Raw genomic sequence first — 18,332 nt, forward strand, 5'->3', positions numbered from 1 at the left:
TGTGTGTGTGTGTGTGTGTGTGTGTGTGTGTGTGTGTGTGTGTGTGTCAGGGTGGAGAGAGGGTATCTTTGTGCAGTGAGCAACCTGAACAACCCTACATGGCAACCCCAGATTCAGAATCACTTATTGATCACCTTCCAGGGGCCAACCCTATGAGCACTCCTAGTACAAGTCAGGTACTGAATGAATGTTTTTTGGGTGAATGAGTAAAGGTCCTTGGAGGTCAGCTGTAGGAGTGGCCTGAAGCCTTCTAAGCTTGGGAACCCTTGTTCTTTTCCCCTCCAGAATCATAGCCTTTAGAGCAGGAGGAGGCCATTGATATGACCTAACTAGACGTCCTGATTTCACAATGGCTGAGGCACACAGCTGCTCTGGGCTCTCTGCTGCCCCAGCTGTCTCCTGTGAATGTCCCAACCCCAGCCTTGCTCCCAGCTTCCTGGGGCTCCTGGGCTGTGATACCCAACCTTCCCTGACCATCGTGCCACCTCGGTTCTGCAGCTCTTCATAGGGTTTGGCTTCCCCTACGAGGGCCCTGCCCCGCTGGAGGCCATCGCCAATGGCTGTGTCTTCCTGCAGTCCCGCTTCAGCCCGCCCCACAGCTCGCTCAACCATGAGTTCTTCCGGGGCAAACCCACCTCCAGAGAGGTGAGTGGGAAGGGCCTGGTCCCACATCGGGAGGGTCCAAGATGGGACCCCTGCAGTTCCTGGAAGGGGGAGACTGAGACATGGGGTGAAGGGAGAGATGGGACAGATGGGTGGGGGGCTTTTGCTCTTCACGCAGCCCAGCTTGGCAGGCAGAGGGAGAAGCCTCCCGTCTCTGTGCCCTGGCTAGGTGTTCTCCCAGCATCCCTACGCAGAGAGCTTCATTGGCAAGCCCCACGTGTGGACTGTCGACTACAACAACTCAGAGGAGCTCGAAGCAGCCATCAAGACCATCGTGAGAACCCAGGTGAGGCTCGGATCCAGTCGGGCCCACCGATATCCTAAACTTTGCGTCTTTGCTATAATTAGAAAAAGATGCTCCTCTTGGTGAACTCAGACTTGCAGGCCTGGGTTGGCAGCTTGGATGCGTGTGTGTTTGTTGAGGGAGTGGGGGGAACACCTGCCTCTGTGCTGGGAGCCACCTGCACAACTGTACAGGGCAGCCCTGCATCCAGAATCATTTATCGCGTGTCTCTGGGGGCCGCGTCCTGTGAGCACTCCTGGCACAGGTTAAGTGCTGAGGAAATGTTTTCGGGATGAAAGCGTGAAGGTTCTTTGAACTCTGCTGTCTCTGTGGTCTTTCAGCAGCACATCTCAGACTAATGTGCATACAGATCGCCTGGGGGTCTTGTTAAAGCACAGGTTTGGAGTCAGCAGGTTGGGTGGGGCTGAAGCCCTGCATTTCAAACCAGGTCTGGGTGGTGCCGCCTTTGCATAGCAAGTGGGTAGAGCGTTCTGCGTTTCCTCCAGCAAGTAAGTGTTGGTGGGTGTGGGCGGAGGGCGAGGAGGGGCTCGTGCAGCTCCTCTCCCCGGTGGGCACCTCTGTGGCTTCTGATGGCTCCCTGTGCGTGTGCACTCTCGCGGTCCCTTCATTTTGAGAAGCGGGCAGACTGTGTGAGCACGTGGGGGAGGGGCAGCCCTGCTCTCCGTGATCCCTCTGGACCCATTTCTTGCTGTAGCTCGGACACCAGGCTGAGCAAAAAACCCCACTCCTGTCAGGTCCCCTTCTCTGCCCATCACCAAGGTCACCGAGCGTGCCCTCCCTGGCGGGGGGCTGGGGGTGGTTGTGCTGCTCTGGGCGGACCTGTGGCAGAATCAGAGAGCATTAGGCTGCTGGGGCAGGGACCACCACAAGGGAGAGTCCTGCCCGGGAGGACACACGGCTGTCTGGGGAGCTGGGGACACTGCCGGGCTTGGGGCAGAGGCCAGCGCGCATCGATGCCCCATACGGTCTTAAGGGCTTAACTTTGGGTCCAGAGCCCTGCTTGGTTGTCCTGACCGTGAGGCAGGGCTGCGTATTTTTTTAAATTTTCTTTTGGCCGTGCCATGCAACTTGCAGGATCTTAGTTTCCTGATCAGGGATTGAATCCAGGCCCTGGCAGTGAAAGTGCCAAGTCCTAACCACTGGACCGCCAGGTTTTTTTTGCGGTACGCGGGCCTCTCACTGTTGTGGCCTCTCCCGCTGCGGAGCACAGGCTCCGGACGCGCAGGCTCAGCGGCCATGGCTCACGGGCCCAGCCGCTCCGCGGCATGTGGGATCTTCCCGGACCGGGGCACGAACCCGCGTCCCCTGCATCGGCAAGCAGACTCTCAACCACTGCGCCACCAGGGAAGCCCTTTTTTTAAAAATTTTATTTATTTATTTGGTTGCACCAGGTCTTAGTTGCGGCAGGCGGGGTCCTTAGTTGAGGCTCGCCGACTCCTTAGTTGTGGCATGCGAACTCTTAGTTGAGGCATGTGGGACCTAGTTCCCTGACCAGGGACTGAGCCCGGGCCCCCTGCACTGGGAGCTCAGAGTCTTAACCACTGCGCCACCAGGGAAGTCCCTGCATTGTTTTTTCTTTTTAACACCCTCCTGCATCCCGTGGATCAGTCCCTCCCATTCGGCACTCTCGGTCTTAGCCCACCCTCTCAGCAAATGACCCCAGAAAATCCATGCCCACCCTGCCCACCCCCTTCTTCTACCCACCCCACTCTCGTCCTTCCCTCCTGTCTGGGTGTGAGTGTTTCTCTAGTGAAAGTACCAAGGAAACTGCTGTGTCACAGCCTAGGTGCATCTCTGGTCGTGGCAGATGTGGCCAGGTTGACCCGCAAAGTGGCTGAACCCCTGGACCTCCACCAGTGGTGCAGGGAGAGCCCTCCGCCCCCTCTTAAGCAACCGCTTAAACAAATCCTCCTCTGCTGGAAGTTCCTCCAGGTCCTGGACTGAGGTTGGGCTCTTCCCGGAGCTGACCCCAGGCAACGATTTGAGCACAAGTAGTTTATCTGGGGGGTGATTCCAGGAAGGAAGGTCCTGGAGTGCCGGTGAGTCAGGGTGTGTCATCAAGAAGGTTACCCCTGCCTCCAGCCACCTGGTGCTCAGTGCCGGCGGGGACCTCCGAGAGGTGGGGTACTCGCATCCCGGATTGTCCTGAGAAATGAGGAAACCGGGGTGTTTTTCCCACAGCTGCATCCACTGCTGGCTGAGACTGAACCGGGAGGGCAGGTGTCAGCTCTCAACACTGGACTGAGCAAGCTAGAGAAAGCCGCCCACCCCCCGACAGGCGGTGGGGGAGGGCGCTGTGAGAACCTGCCCTGCAGGGGACCCCCGTCCTGCACTCTGTCCGTGCTCCCTCTCTGCACCCCTTGCAAAAGCAACCCTCTGGGACTTCCACCCTACGGGAGCAGGGGCGGGGTGGGAAGGGGACCAGGAAGGCTTTTGTCCACCCCCAGGCCTCAGGTCGGGCTCCACCTTCAAGGTCCCTGGTGACTGAGTGAGCGAGATCCCAGCCCTGTGGAGAGCCATGTTCCCAGCCGCAGACCTAAACGGGGGTGTATGTTGGGGGGCGTCTATGCGTGTGAGCATGCTCATCTATTCACGCGTTATTTCTGGCTGGACACACAAGAAATTGATAACAGTGCCTGCCCTGGGGAAGGGGCTGGGCATCTGGGGTCAGAGGAGAACTTGCTTTGCCTTGTTTTCTCTTGATTTTTTAAAACATGAACATCTGTTTAATTGTTAGTTAATTAAAAATCAGGGCTTCCCTGGTGGCGCAGTGGTTGGGAGTCCGGCTGCCAGTGCAGGGGATGCGGGTTCGTGCTGCGGAGCGGCTGCGCCCGTGAGCCATGGCCGCTGAGCCTGCGCGTCCGGAGCCTGTGCTCCGCAGTGGGAGGGGCCACGACAGTGAGAGGCCCGCTTACCGCAAAAAAAAAAAAAAAAAAAATCAATAACAAAAGGGTCCAGGAACCAAGGTACTGCAAATTCGTCAGGCTGACTTGCAGCTGGACCCCAAACCAGCCCGTGGCCCCCCTGCCTTTAGCCATCCCACCCCCACCCTGACTCTTGGGCAGTTAATCCTTTACCCAAGAATTGCCTGAGAGGTGTTTAAAATGCAGATTACTGGGCCTATCCCCAGCTTCTGATTTAAAAGGACCGGTGCAGCCTTGGAGTTTGCGGGTTTTTTAAATTTTTTATTGAAATCTTGCTGGTTTGCTCCCGCCCCCTTCCCCCCCCATCATCACAGGCCAGCAATCCCGGCAGGACCAGCACCTGCCGTTCTGTCCAGACGGATCACCGTCCACACCTGTAATTAGACCTAATGGGGGTAATTTCCAGGCAGGCTGGCTCCTCCGGTGGGAGATTCACGGCAGGCGGGACGTGGCTGCTGCGAATGGTCCCCTCCCTCGCACGGGTGGAGGGGGGCTTAGAATCACCACGTGATGGGCTTCAAACCACCCCCGGGGATGAGTCGGTGGCTGCTGCTAGGAGCAGGCAGGGTGATGTTTGGAGGGGAAATCTCTTCTCTGGTGGGTTTATTTATAACCAGGACTTGAAGTCTTGGATCCGAGGCGACTGGGGATCCCCTGGGGCAGCAGCTGGCGGCCGGGGCCTCCGTGGCCATCAGCTGGGGTTGGGATTGGCTGTGTGGAGCTCAGGGCTGGCAAGGCTGTGCTGGTTGATGGGCTGTGAAGTGGTGGCTGGATGTGGACCTGGGGATTCTCTGGGATCCCGGATCTGCCCCAGGATTAAGGACACCGACTCACAGGGCAGGTGAAGTCAGAACCGCGGCGCCGTCAGAGGGGTGGGGCCTGGTCCCGAGAATCAGTCCTGGTGGTACCTGCTGCTTCCCTGAGACCCTCCTCAGCTTGAAGTCGGGGATGTCCCCTGGGCCAGAGGGCCCATGATGGGCCTCCAGCCCTTCGAGGTGGGGTCTACAGGAGGCAGGACCCAGCGCAGCCTGATTGGGTTCTGACACACCCATCTCTGATGCGGAGAAAGGACTTGGGCAGACCAGCAACATTTCACTACCTGGGCTGAAACTGCCTGATTTCTGGAGCTGCTGGCAGGGAAACGGCATCATCAGGAGGCGGCTGGGCTGGGTATGGTGCCAACACACATGGTGGGGAGTGGGGGGTGGGGCCAAAGGCTAAAAGAGACCTTCCTCTGAGTCTGAGACGAACATCTCCCAGGTCACCGCGATCTCGCCTCCCGCCCACCTGGCCGACAGTCTCCTCCAAGGAGGCTGTGTGTGCTGGGCCACCGAGGGTTGCTGTAAACGGGGAGGGGGTGACCAGGTAAGAAGACTGGAGAGGAGGTGGGGGTACCCGCGCTGGGGAGGCGGCCTCATCACCCCTTCCGTTCCCCTTGCTCCTTGCGCCCCAGCTACCAAATCCACCTGGTCCCATCGGCCCCAGCGTGCGCTGTTCTGTAACTCTGATATTTAGACTGGCGGTATGTGGCCTCCCTTTGGGGGCACCTAGTTCGTTTAGCTCCCGGGTGCCTGGTCTGGGCAGGAAGGTTTACAAATGTCATCTCATTCCATCAGGCTGGGAGATGCCCTGTGTTGCTTTGCGTGAAACTTCCACATGTTGGGCAGAACACAGGCAGAGCTGGGGATGCTTTTTCATTCCATGACTAGTTCCTCAGGGACTCCTGTGTACCAGGCATCGTGCCAGGCACCAGGGATTCAATGGTGAACAGGTTGTGGTCCCACAGCCCATGGGGCTCATGACCTGAGGGAGACAAGGGATAAATCAGAGATGATGACACAGGCACTGATTCTCTACTGGGAAAGTCTGGAGTGTGTGCAAAGGAAAGTGGTCCTTTAACAGGAGGGGGGGAGTGGAGCTCTGGGTCTGCTTCCTGGAGGAGGTGACGTCTAAGAGGGTCCGGTGGTTGGCTGGGGAAGAGCAGGCATCACGGCCGAGGAGGGGATGGAATGCTGAGCTTTAGCGAAAGAGGAGAAGCTCAGCGGAAGTGGGAGGGGGTCAGGGAGGGATGAGCTGTCGTGAGGCCCCCGAGGGCCACTGAAGGCTGCACCGGGGAGCGAGGCATCTGCATGGATAGGGTGGTCGGCTCCCTGGGTGCAGGCCGTGAGAGCCCCCAGATCTGGCTGCTCCCAGGGCCGAGCAGCCAGGTCTGGGGAGGCCCAGGGCTTCTCCTGCCCCACGTGTCTGCCTGTCTCTCGCACAGGTGGACCCCTATCTGCCCTACGAGTACACGTGTGAGGGGATGCTGGAGCGGGTCCATGCCTACATCCAGCACCAGGTAGGTGGGTCCCCCACTCTCTGTCTCCAGGGGCCGAGCTGGCTCCAGTGTCTGAGGCCCCACCTCTGCCCAGGGTGCAGCATGCTTTAACCTCCAGGTCCTTCTCCAATCTGTTTCCTTCCGCGCGGGGGGGTTGGAGATGGGCGGGGCCGAGCAGTACTGCTCAGAGACCAGGCCTGGGGCACCCCTGCCCTGGGCCCCCAGCTCGAGTCTCAACCCCCATATCACAGCACAGAAATGCAAAGACTCATTTTTCATTTTTATTACACAGTTGTTTAGAAGTTGAGTGAGTGAGTGGGGAGTAGGGAAGACCCTCCGCCTGCACCCCTACCCACAGGATGAGCTGGGAGTGAGGTATTCCATTTTCCTTCTTGACAATGCTTTTCTCTGGGCAGGACTTCTGTGCGGTCCCAGGCCCTGCCCCCGCAGGGGTCCGAGCCCCGGAGAGCCCCTTCATCCTGGCCCCCAACGCCACTCACCTCAAGTGGGCCCGCAACGCCAGCTTGGCCCCCGGGGCCTGGCCCCCAGCGCACTCCCTCCGGGCCTGGCTGGCCGCCGCTGGGAGGGCCTGCACGGACGCCTGCCTGGACCACGGGCTGATCTGCGAGCCCTCCTTCTTCCCCTTCCTCAACAGCCAGGACGCCTTCCAGACGTGAGTGAGCCCCGGCCCGACCCGGCCCAGCCGACCTCACCTGTAGCTCCTTTGCTCCCGTGGCCGCCTTGCCCCCGGCCCTGCCAGCAGTGGGGGCATGCGGTGCTTTCCAGTGAGTCAGGAAGGATCCAGAAGGGACCTTCCGGGCAGGTATCCACAGCACAGCTGCCCACTCTTGGCAAAGCCTCTGCCCCAAACCACCAGGGGAAGCTCCCTGCTCAGTCCCTGACCTCCTCATCCCTCCCTCAGCCCCTGCCCAGCCTGTCTGGGCACCTTCTAGGTCCAGGCCACAGAAGCTGCCCCAGGTTCCCCCTGATGGGTGAGCCTGGGCCCCCCACCCTCCTGCCCACTCTCCTCTCTCACAGCAGGGGCGAGAAGGAGCTGCAGCCCAGCGTTTGTCCTGGCGCCTCCTAGAGACATCTCCCTGGGTCTGGAATGGGATGGGCCAGGGAGAGGGAGCGGGCAGTGCCAGGCTGGGGCAGCCCCCGCCCCGCACGCTGAGTGACCACCTCTGTTGGTGCCCACCCAGGCTGCAGGTGCCCTGTGATGGCACTGAGTCGGAGATGAACCACCTGTACCCGGCCTTTGCCCAGCCGGGCCAGGAGTGCTTCCTGCAGAAGGAGCCTCTGCTCTTCAGCTGCGCCGGCTCCAGCAGCAAGTACCGCCGGCTCTGCCCCTGCCGAGACTTCCGCAAGGGCCAGGTGGCCTTGTGCCAGGACTGTCTGTGAGGGCGCCCACCCGGCTGGCCCTCCCCGCCGCAGGAGAAAGCACCAGCAGATTCTGAGCTCCAGCGACCCGCCCTACCCACGCCCCCCCCACTCCCCCAGGCTGGAGCCTCCTTTCTTGGCCGGGACGTGGGCCCAGCCGATAGGTGCGCAGGTCTGGGGAGGGAGGCAAGTCTGCCGAGTGCCTGGTGCCCGCCCTAGGCAGGCTCCTTGCTCTCACCCCAAGGGCTCGTGGCAGCGTTGTGGCCAAGCAGCTGGGGGTTGGTCAGAGGGTCCCACTGGCCCAGGAGCAGATGGTCGGAGGCCCCTTGCTTTGTGCAAGACCAGATCTGGACCAGGTGGAGTGAGGGCCTTTGTCCTTCTTGGGCCCAAGGATGGGGCCTCTGGGCATACGATAGAGGAAGCAGGGTGATGCTTGCCCAGTGGCCCACTGGAGGGTCCACAGAGTGGGGAGTGATGTGTGAGGGGTCAGCCTTGTCCCTGTGGAGTTGTTTGGGGTGTGGACAGAAAGGGCCAGGCTGGGGGACCCTGTTCATGCCTCCTCAGCCCCCCCACCCCTCCTGTTTTCCCAGATTCCCCTCCTTTCCACACTTGGGCACCACAGTTAGGGTTGCAGGGACCACTTAGACCCTGGGTTGAATTGTTTCCCTCTTGCTTATTCCAACTTTCTTCACTTTGGGCATTTCCTGAAACCTATCCCAGCATGACTGCGATTCCAGACCGTGGATTTGTTTCCAAAGCCTCAGTCCCCACCCCAGCCTCTGAGAACAGGCTCTAGAATCTACCCTGCCCCCACCTCCTAAGCATCTTTTGTAGGCTTGGGATGAAGCTTCAGCCCCATGGCACACGTGGCCCAGTTCCTGGATGCCCAGGCCTGCTACCCCCACGTAGCCACCCCTGCCCCATCAATGCTGTGTCCGTGTCCCTAACCTCCAGCTTCCTCCAGCCTCCAACCGCCTCTGGATCCAGCCGTCCATCCGTGTGGCATGCCTTCCCCTTCACCTGAGGAAACAGATCGGGCCGTCAGAAACACTGCCACCCCAACCCCGTTTTTAATCCCACTCCCTTCCAGGCAACCCGCCCCACCCACCTAGGCCTGCCCCTCCTCCCTTCCAGGGAGGCAGCCGCAGGGCCCTGCGTCCAGAGGGCGGGGCCTGAAGGTGGATACCTCCCATCAGAGAGCCCTCTCGGCCTGGGCAGCTCCTGTGGTCACAGAAACTCAACAGTCACCAAGGACCTGACCTGTCGGGGGAAAGCAATAGAGATACTCTTTTCTCTCTCTTTTTTTTTTTTTAAAGATTTCTTGAAATAATAAATATTTTATTGGGATGTGAGGTGCAGAGGAGGAGCTGTGCTATTTCTCATCTTTTCCTGGGATGCCCAGGCCTGGAGGAGTGAGGCGGTGTGAACACCCTGGGTGCAGGGGGGGGGGGTGAATATCTGGGGCCCCCGGGCCCCTCCTCCACATTGTCACTCCATCTACAAAGTTGGCGCTGTGTCAGGCTGCCTAAAGGAAGTCCCTGCGCGCGCCAGAAGTCCACGGCCCCTCCCACCACTCCAGCACTGTGACTCCAGGGGCCCCGCTTGACCAGCAGGGCTGGATCCAGTTCTGTTCACCTGGGGCTGGCCTCTGCTGGCTGTGGTTGCTGTAAGGTCAGAGAACATAAATGCATTTTGATGAGAGCCTGAGCCAGGTCGTGATAAGAAGACTAACTAGGGAAGGGAGATCAAGATGGCAGAGTAGGGACTTCCCTGGTGGTGCAGTGGTTAAGAATCCGCCTGCCAATGCAGGGGACACGGGTTTGAGCCCTGGTCTGGGAAGATCCCACATGCCCGCGGAGCAACTAAGCCCGTGCGCCACAGCTACTGAGCTTGTGCTCTAAAGCCCGTGAGCCACGACTACTGAGCCCGCGCACCTAGAGCCCATGCTCTGCAACAAGGGAAGTCACCGCAATGAGAAGCCCGCGCACCGCAACGAAGAGTAGCCCCCGCTTGCCACAACTAGAGAAAGCCCACGCGCAGCAACGAAGACCCAATGCAGCCAAAAATTTAAAAAAAAAAAAAAAGATGGAGTAGAAGGACACAGAGCTCACCTCCCCCCACAAACATCAAAAATACATCTATAGGGCTTCCCTGGTGGCGCAGTGGTTGAGAGTCCGCCTGCAGGTGCAGGGGACGCGGGTTCGTGCCCCGGCCCGGGAAGATCCCACATGCTGCGGAGCGGCTGGGCCCGTGAGCCACGGCCGCTGAGCCTGCGCATCCGGAGCCTGTGCTACGGAAGAAGCCACAACAGTGAGAGGCCCGCGTACTGCAACAACAACAACAAAAAATACATCTATAGGGTTTCCCTGGTGGCGCAGTGGCTGAGAATCTGCCTGCCAATGCAGGGGACACGGGTTCGAGCCCTGGTCTGGGAAGATCCCACATGCCGCTGAGCAACTAGGCCCGTGAGCCACAACTACTGAGCCTGCGCGTCTGGAGCCTGTGCTCTGCAACAAGAGAGGCCATGACAGTGAGAGGCCCGCGCACCGTGATGAAGAGTGGCCCCCTCTCGCTGCAACTAGAGAAAGCCCTCGCACAGAAACGAAGACCCAACACAGCCAAAAATAAATAAATTAAAAAAAAATACATCTATAGGTGGAAGAGTTCTCCCAGAAAGCCAACTGAAAGCTGGCAGAAGATCTTTCACAACCAAAGCTGTAAGAAAGATCTCTTTGTAACCAGGTAGGACAGAAGAAAAAAAACAAAGCAGGATGGAAACTGGGCCCCTGGGAGGGAGCTCTGAAAGAGGAAAGGTTCCCTCATTTTGGGAGCCTTCTTTACCATTTGGGAGCCCCGCTGGGGCAGACAGGGAGCTGGAGTGGCCTGGACTTTGCTCGGGAGGTGTGTGTGGGTGCTGACTTGCTGCCAGGCAGGGTAGAGAGAGACCAGCACCGACAACGGCCATGTCTCCACACTTCTCAGCCCAAAACATGCTACTGCTAGTATGCACAGTGGCTGGGGCTTCAGCAGACAGACCCAGGGAGAAGACTTGATTTACCTGTGTGGAAACAGCCCAAAGGGCCTGGAGTATGGTCTGGGCACCATTGTTAACACGTGCAAGACGGGGCGCGCGTCTGCCATATAAGACCCCTGCTGTCAGCATGCTCAGGTGGGGCGTGGCTACAGTGGCCATGGGCTCTGTGAGTGCATACACTGCGGGGACAGGGCTGACATCTGAGCCTATTATCAGCACTCCCTCAGCAGGGGCAGGTCCAGCAGCAGCTGACTTTGTTGGTAGACACACTGAGTGTCAGGCAGCATCACAGAATTGCATGTCCCCAGTGGGCAACCCCTGGGGAGGAATACCCAAGGGTTCTTTTCCAAGCGGAAGTGCTCCAGTCCCACCTACCTCACACTGCAGCTTAGAGCCAGATCTGGGAGCTTCTACTCCAACAGCTGGGGAGCAGACCCTGCCCCCAACATAGCTGTGACAACCACAGAGCAAAGAGGAGGACCCACCCAACATCCAGTGCAGGCTCTGGTCACCACAACACCAAACACGCCCCCTATCAAAGGGACAAGAGCCAGCACACCCTGAGGAAAGATGTGGCAGACATCCATACCCAAAACAGCCCTCACACCAAAAATATTGGACTCACACAGTCTATACCGGGTCACTCCCACGTAAAAGCAGCCCTTTGAGACCACAGTAGAAAACTCTTTCTCCTAAATTCAGAGACAGAGAATTTAAGTAAAATGAAAAAGCGGAAGAACTACTCCCAATTAAAAGAACAAGAGAAATCCCCTGAAAAAACAACGAAACAGACCTCTTCAGTTGACCAGACCCCAAATTCCAAAAGGAGGTAATAAAAATGTTAAAGGAATGAAGAAAGATTGATAGAAATATAGATCACTGTAACAAGGGACTAGAAACTATAAAGAGGAACCAGTCAAAATTAGACAACTCAATTGCCAAGATAAAAACTGAGCTAAAGGCAATGAATAGCAGACTAAATAATGCAGAAGAACAAATAAGTGATCTGGAAGATAGAATAATGGAAATCACCCAATCAGAACAGCAGATGGAAAGACAAATTAAAAAAAAAATGAAGGCGATATACGAGATCTATGGAATAATATAAAATGTGCAAACCTACACATAATAGGGGTTCCAGAAGGAGAAGAAAAGGGGATTTAAAATGTATTTGAAGAACTTATGGCTGAAAACTTCCCAAACCCAGAGAAAGAAACAGTTATCCAGGTACAGGAAGCACAGAGGGTCCCAAACAGATGAACCCAAACAGACCCACACCAAGACATGTCATAATTCAAATGGTAAACGTTAAAGATAGGATTCTAAAGGCAGCAAGAGAAAAAGTGTCAGTTACAAATGAACCCTCATAAGGCTATCAGCTGATTTCTCTACAGAAACTTTGCAGGCCAGCAGGGATAATATATTCAAAGTACTGGAAAGGAAAAATCTGCAACCTAGGATACTCTACCCAGCAAGGTTATCATTTAGAATAGAAGGAGACACTAAGAATTTCTCAGACAAGCAAAAACTAAAAGCATACAGCAATACTAAACCTAAAAGAAATATTGAAAGACCTTCTCTAAATAGAAAAGAAGAATCAATAGGAAAGGGAAAAACACAATAGGAAAGGCAAATATATCAAAGGACTGAAGATCACTTAAATAAGCCAGTACATAGATTAAAAAATAATCAAAATATTTTTGTAAAAGTGATTATAATTAATAGCAAAGGATAAACATGTGGATGTAAAATAGGACATCAAAATTACCAAATGTGGGGGAGAGAAGTAAAAAAATGTAGATCTTGTAGAATGTATTTGAACTAATACGACTATAAGTCTACAGCAAGCATATATAGTTATGGGTTAACATACTTGAAAACCATGGTAACCACAGACCAAAATCATACAATAGAATCACAAAAAACCAAAAAGAAAGGAACTCAAGCACAATACAAAAGAAAACCATCAGAACACTAAAGGAGAAACAAAAGAAGAAAAGAACAAAGAAGAACTGCAAAGTCAAATGGAAAACCAGGTTTAAAATGGCAATAAATACATACTTATCAATAATTACTTTAAATATCAATGGACTAAATGCTCTGATCAAAAGACATGGAGTGGCAGATTGAATAAAAAAACAAGAACCTACAATATGCTGCCTACAAGAGATTCACTTTAGGGTGAAAGATGTAGACAGAAAGTGAGGGGATGGAAAAAGATATTTCATGCAAATGGAAATGACAAGAAAACAGGGATAACAATAATCATATCAGATAAAATAGACTTTAAAATGAAGTCCGTAAAGAAAGACAAAGAAGGACACTATTTAACGATAAAGGGATCAATACAAGAAGAGGATATTGCACTCGTTAACATAGGCAGCCAATATAGGAGCACCTAAATATATGAAACAAATACTAACAGACATAAAGGGAGAAATTTACAGGAATACAACAATATTAGGAGACCTTAATACCCCACTGACATTAATGGACATATCTTCCAGACAGAAAATCAATAAGGTAACAGAGATCCTAAATTACACAATACAACAGTTGGACTTAATTGATATCTACAGGATACTCTATATTAAAAAAAATACATATTTTTTTCAAGTGCACATGGAACATTCTCTAGGATAGACCACAAAGTAGGATAAAAAATAAGCCGCAAAAAATTTAAGAGGATAGAAATTATTTCAAGGCATCTTTTCTGACCACAGCACTATGATTATAGGCCAATATCTTTGATGAATATAGATGCAAACAAAACTCAACAAAATATTAGCAAACCAATCCAACAATATATAAAAAGGATCATACACCATGATCAAGTGGGATTCATTCCAGAGTCACCAGGATGATTCAACGTATGCAAATCAATGTGATATGCCCCATCAACAAAATACACAAACCACATTATCTCAATAGAGGCAGAAAAAGCATTTGATAAAATTCAACATCCATTCATGATAAAAACTCTTATCAAAGTGGGTATAGAGGGAACATACCTCAACATAATAAAAGCCATTAATGACAAACCCACAGCCAACATAATACTCAACAGTGAAAAGCTGAAAGCCTTCCCACTAAATTCTGGAACAAGACAAGGATGCCCACACTCACCACTTTTATTCAACATAATATCCAAAGTCCTAGCCTCAGCAATCAGACAAGAAAAAGAAATAAAACATATCCAGATTGGAAGGGAAGAGGTAAAATTGTCATTATGTGCAGATGGCATGATATATTCTATATAGAAAACCCTAAAGACTCTAAACAAAAACTATTAGACCTAATAAATGAATTCAGCAAGGTAGCAGGATACAAGATTAATATATAGAAATCTGTTGCATTTCTTTTACCTTAAACATTTATTTCTTTATTTGGCTGCATCAGGTCTTCGTTGCAGCATGCGGGATCTTCATTGCAGCACTCGTTGCAGCACACAGGCTCTTTGCTGTGGTGCACGGTCTTCTCTCTAGTTGTGGCGTGCAGGTTTTCTCTTCTCTAGTTGTGGCGCGGGCTCCAGAGCACACAGGCTCTGTAGTTTGGCACACGGGTTCTCTAGTTGAGACGCGTGAGCTCAGTAGTTGTGGCACATGGGCTTATTTGCCCTGTGGCATGTGGGATATTAGTTCCCTGACCAGGGATCGAATCCACATCTCCTACATTGGAAGGCAGATTATTTTTTTTAATTAATTAATTTATTTTATATTTTGGCTGCACTGTTAGTTGTGGCACGAGGGATCTTTGTTGTGGCATGCAGGATCTTTCGTTGCAGTGCGTGGGCTCTTCATTGCGACATGCGGGCTTCTCTCTAGTTGTGGCATGTGGGCTTCTCTCTAGTGGCACACGGGCTCCAGGGCACATGGGCTCTGTAGTCGTGGCGTGCAGGCTCCAGAGTGCATGGGTTCTGTAGTTTGCAGCATGTGGGCTCTCTAGTTGAGGCACATGAGCCCAGTAGTCATGGCCTGCAGGCTTAGTTGCCCCACAGCACGTGGGATCTTAGTTCCCTGACTAGGGATGAAACCCGCATCCCCTGCATTAGAAGGCGGATTCTTTACCACTGGACCACCAGGGAAGTCCCAGTTGCATTTCTTTACACTAAAAATGAAATATGAGAAACTTAAAAAAAAAATCCCATTTAAAATCACATAAAAAAGAAAAAAAAGTACCCAGGAATAAACCTAACCAAGGAGGTGAAAGATCTATGTGCTGAGAACTATAAAACATTGATACAGGAAATTGAAGATGATTCAAAGAAATGGAATGTTAGCCCATGCTCTTGGATTGGAAGAATTAATATTGTTAAAATGGCCTTACTACCCAAAGCAATCTATAGATTTAATGCGATCCTATCAAATCACCCATGACATTTTTCAAAGAACTAGAACAAATAATCCTAAAATTTGTACAGAACCACAAAAGACCCAAAGCTGCTGAGCAATCCTGAGGAAGAAGAACAAAGCTGGAGACATAACCCTCCCAGATTTCAGACAATACTACAAAGCTACAGTAATCAAAATAGCATGGTATTGGCATCAAAACAGACATATGGATCAATGGAACAGAATAGAGAGCCCAGAAATAAACTCACACACCTACAGTCAATCTTCGACAAAGGAGGAAAAACTATACAATGGAGAAAAGATAGTCTCTTCGGCAAATGGTGTTGGGAAAGCTGACAGCCTCACGTAAATCAATGAAGTTAGAAGACTCCCTCACACCATACACAAACTGAAAATAGTTTGACCTAAATATAATACATGATACCATAAAAGTCCTAGAAGAGAAAATAGCAAAACGTTCTGACATAAATCGTAGCAATATTTCTTAGATCAGTTTCCCAAGGCAAAATAAATAAAAGCAAAAATAAACAAATGAGACCTAATCAAACTTAAAAGATTTTGCACAGCAAAGGAAACCATAAACAAAATGAAAAAACCTATGGACTGGGAGAAAAAATTTGCAAACAAGGCAACCGATATGGGGAGAACAAATTTGCAAACAATGCAACCGACAGGGGGTTAATTTCCAAAATATACAAACAGCTCATACAACTCTATATCAAAGAAACAACCCAGTCAAAAAATGGGTAGTAGACCTACATAGACATTTCTGCAAAGAAGACATACAGATGGCCGACAGGCACATGAAAAGATGCTCAACATTGCTAATCATTAGAGAAATGCAAATTAAAACTACAATGAGGTACCAGCTCATACCAGTCAGAATGGCCATCATCAAAAAGTCTACAAATAATAAATGCTGGAGAGGGTGTGGAGAGAAGGGAACCCTCCTACACTGCTGGTGAGAATGTAAACTGGTGCAGCCACTGTGGAAAACAGTATGGAGGTTCCTTAAAAAAGTAAAAATAGAGTTTCCGTATGATCCAGCAATCCCACTCTGGGCATATATCCAGAAAAGATGAAAACCCTAATTCGAAATGATACATGCACCGCAATGTTCATAGCAGCATTATTTACAATAGCCAAGATATGGGAACAACCCAAGTACCCATCGACAGACAACTGGCTTAAGAAGAGGTATATTGGAATAATACCTTGCCATTTGGAGCAACATGGATGGACATAGAAATTATCATACTAAGTGAAGTAAGTCAGACAAAGAAAGACAAATATTATATCCCTTATATGTGGAATCTAAAAAATAACAAATGAATTTATTTACAAAACAGAAACAGACTCACAGACGTAGAAAACGAACTTATGGTTACCAAGGGGAAAGGTGGAGGAGGGAAAATTAGGAGTATGGGATTAACAGATACACACTACTATACATAAAATAGATAAGCAATAAGGATTTACTGTGTAGCACAGAGAATTATATTTAATATCTGTAATAACCTATGATGGAAAAGAATCTGAAAAATATGTATACATATATATAACTGAATCACTTTTCTGAACACCTGAAACTAATATTGTAAATCAACTATACTTCAGTTTAAAAAAAAGACGTATTTCCTGAGCATTTACTGTACTTCAGACACCATGCTGAGAGTCTGATACACCACGATTTGTCATTTTATGTGCTTAGCCATCCTACGAGGTAGGTACTATTCTATTCCCATTTTACAGTTGAGAAAACTGAGGCACAAAGTTTAAGTAACTTGCCCAAGGTCACAGAGCTTCTAAGCAGTGAGACGGGATTTGCTATAAAGTGAGGATCAAATGACCCAATAGAGGGACAGCCCAGCATGGTGCCCAAGCCACAGTATATGTTCATGGTTTTACATAATCCTGTGTTTGAGACGCTCTCCTAGCCAGGGGTTCTCAACGGGGGCAGTTAGCTCCCCAGAGGACAACTGGCATGATCTGGAGATGTTTGACTGTCATGATAGGGGCAGGGGAGTAGCCTACTTCTGGCACTCAGTGGGTAGAGGCCAGGGATGTGGGTCAACCTCCCCACAGTGCACAGGCCGGCCGGCACCAACATGAACTATCTGGCCCAAAGCATCAGCAGTGCCGAGGGGGAGAAAGCCTGTTCTAGGCCAGCTGTTCTCAAACTTTGGCGGACATCAAATCACCTGAGTCTGAGCTTATTAAAACCCAGGCTGCTCTCACCCCCAGAGTTTCTGATTTAGTCGGTCTGGGGTGGGCGCTGGGAATTTGAGTTCTTACCAAGGCAGCGCTGCTGCTGCGGGGCCAAGCCCCACACGTTGCACACCAGTGGTCTAGATCAAGTGGGTACCAGTAGCTAGTTTACTTATTTTTAATAGAATTTTAGTTTGCAACTCCCTGATGACATAGGATGTGGAGCATCTTTTCATATGCCCACTGGACAGCTGTGTATCTTCTTGGTGAGAAGCTGTGTATCTTCAGGTCTTTTGCCCATTTTTTAATCGAGTTGTTTGCTTTCTTATTGTTGAGTTTTGAGGCTTTTTGTATAGGAGACTACATTTGAATTCTCTTAAAATGTTAATGAGGTGGATGAGCGGGTGGGGGGCCGGTGAAGCTGGAGGGGCAGGCAAGAGAAAAGTCAGGCGCTGGGAAGAAACTGCAGCCCGGATAAAAGACCAGATGCTGGTGCCAGGAGGCCCTTCCTCCCTAAAACCGAAGCTGACCACCCCCTGCTTCACCCCAACCACTGCTGAAATAGGCATGGACCGGCCTCATCCCCACCCTGCAAGGCGACTCCATTCTCTCCACTTACAGGTGAGGAAGCAGGTGTGATGAGGCCCCGCCCTAGCCTTTGCAGTCACCTGGGGAGCGTTAGCCAACCCATGTCCAAGGCTGCACGCAGGCTAATTAAACTGAAATCTCTGGGCGGGGGCCAGGCAACAGAATTTAAAAAACCAACAACAAAAAAACAACACTCCGGGGTTTCTAATGTGCGTCCAGCGTGAACCACCGGTTTCCCCGTCATGCCTGGATGGCTCCTCCCTGCTCCCTCACCTCCCGGCTTTGGTCTCACAGACTGTGATCAGGTTGAGGGCGCTGGAGGAGGCCTCCTTTGAAGGCTTAGCCCCCTCAGTCCCCACCTGCAGCCCTCAGGCCAAAAGCAGCTCCTCCCTACAGCCCAGGGCTCGGGAGGCTGCCAAGCCTGGGAATGAAGAGGGAAGAGGCTGCGTCCGGCCTGGGCCTGGAGCCAAGAGCACACACAGGCTCCAAGACAGAATCCTGAGATCAAGGGCCGGAGAGAGAGCGCAGGGAGGCTGCGGACCAGCTTTGCTTGCCCAGAACC

The 18,332-nt window shown here is 51.9% G+C and overlaps 1 protein-coding gene across 2 annotated transcripts in view; it reads left to right on the forward strand.

Annotated features, from left to right (window-relative positions):
* The window catches only part of MGAT5B (alpha-1,6-mannosylglycoprotein 6-beta-N-acetylglucosaminyltransferase B), a 67,259-nt gene extending 59,597 nt beyond the window's left edge, over nt 1-7,662 (forward strand). The window contains exons 14-18 of one of the 2 annotated variants that reach the window (XM_027080399.1): nt 499-645; nt 833-949; nt 6,155-6,229; nt 6,625-6,881; nt 7,411-7,662. In XM_027080399.1, coding sequence (XP_026936200.1) covers nt 499-645; nt 833-949; nt 6,155-6,229; nt 6,625-6,881; nt 7,411-7,609 — 795 coding nt within the window. In that variant the 3' untranslated portion in view covers nt 7,610-7,662. The remainder of the gene's footprint in view (nt 1-498; nt 646-832; nt 950-6,154; nt 6,230-6,624; nt 6,882-7,410) is intronic. The other variant, XM_027080400.1, reaches the window with a different exon arrangement.
* Nucleotides 7,663-18,332: the final 10,670 nt, after the last annotated feature.

The sequence above is a fragment of the Aethalodelphis obliquidens genome, unplaced genomic scaffold (genome assembly GCF_003676395.1).
Source record: "Aethalodelphis obliquidens isolate GAN/ISIS:26980383/991018 unplaced genomic scaffold, ASM367639v1 scaffold44, whole genome shotgun sequence".
In the NCBI taxonomy this organism is placed as follows: domain Eukaryota; kingdom Metazoa; phylum Chordata; class Mammalia; order Artiodactyla; family Delphinidae; genus Aethalodelphis; species Aethalodelphis obliquidens.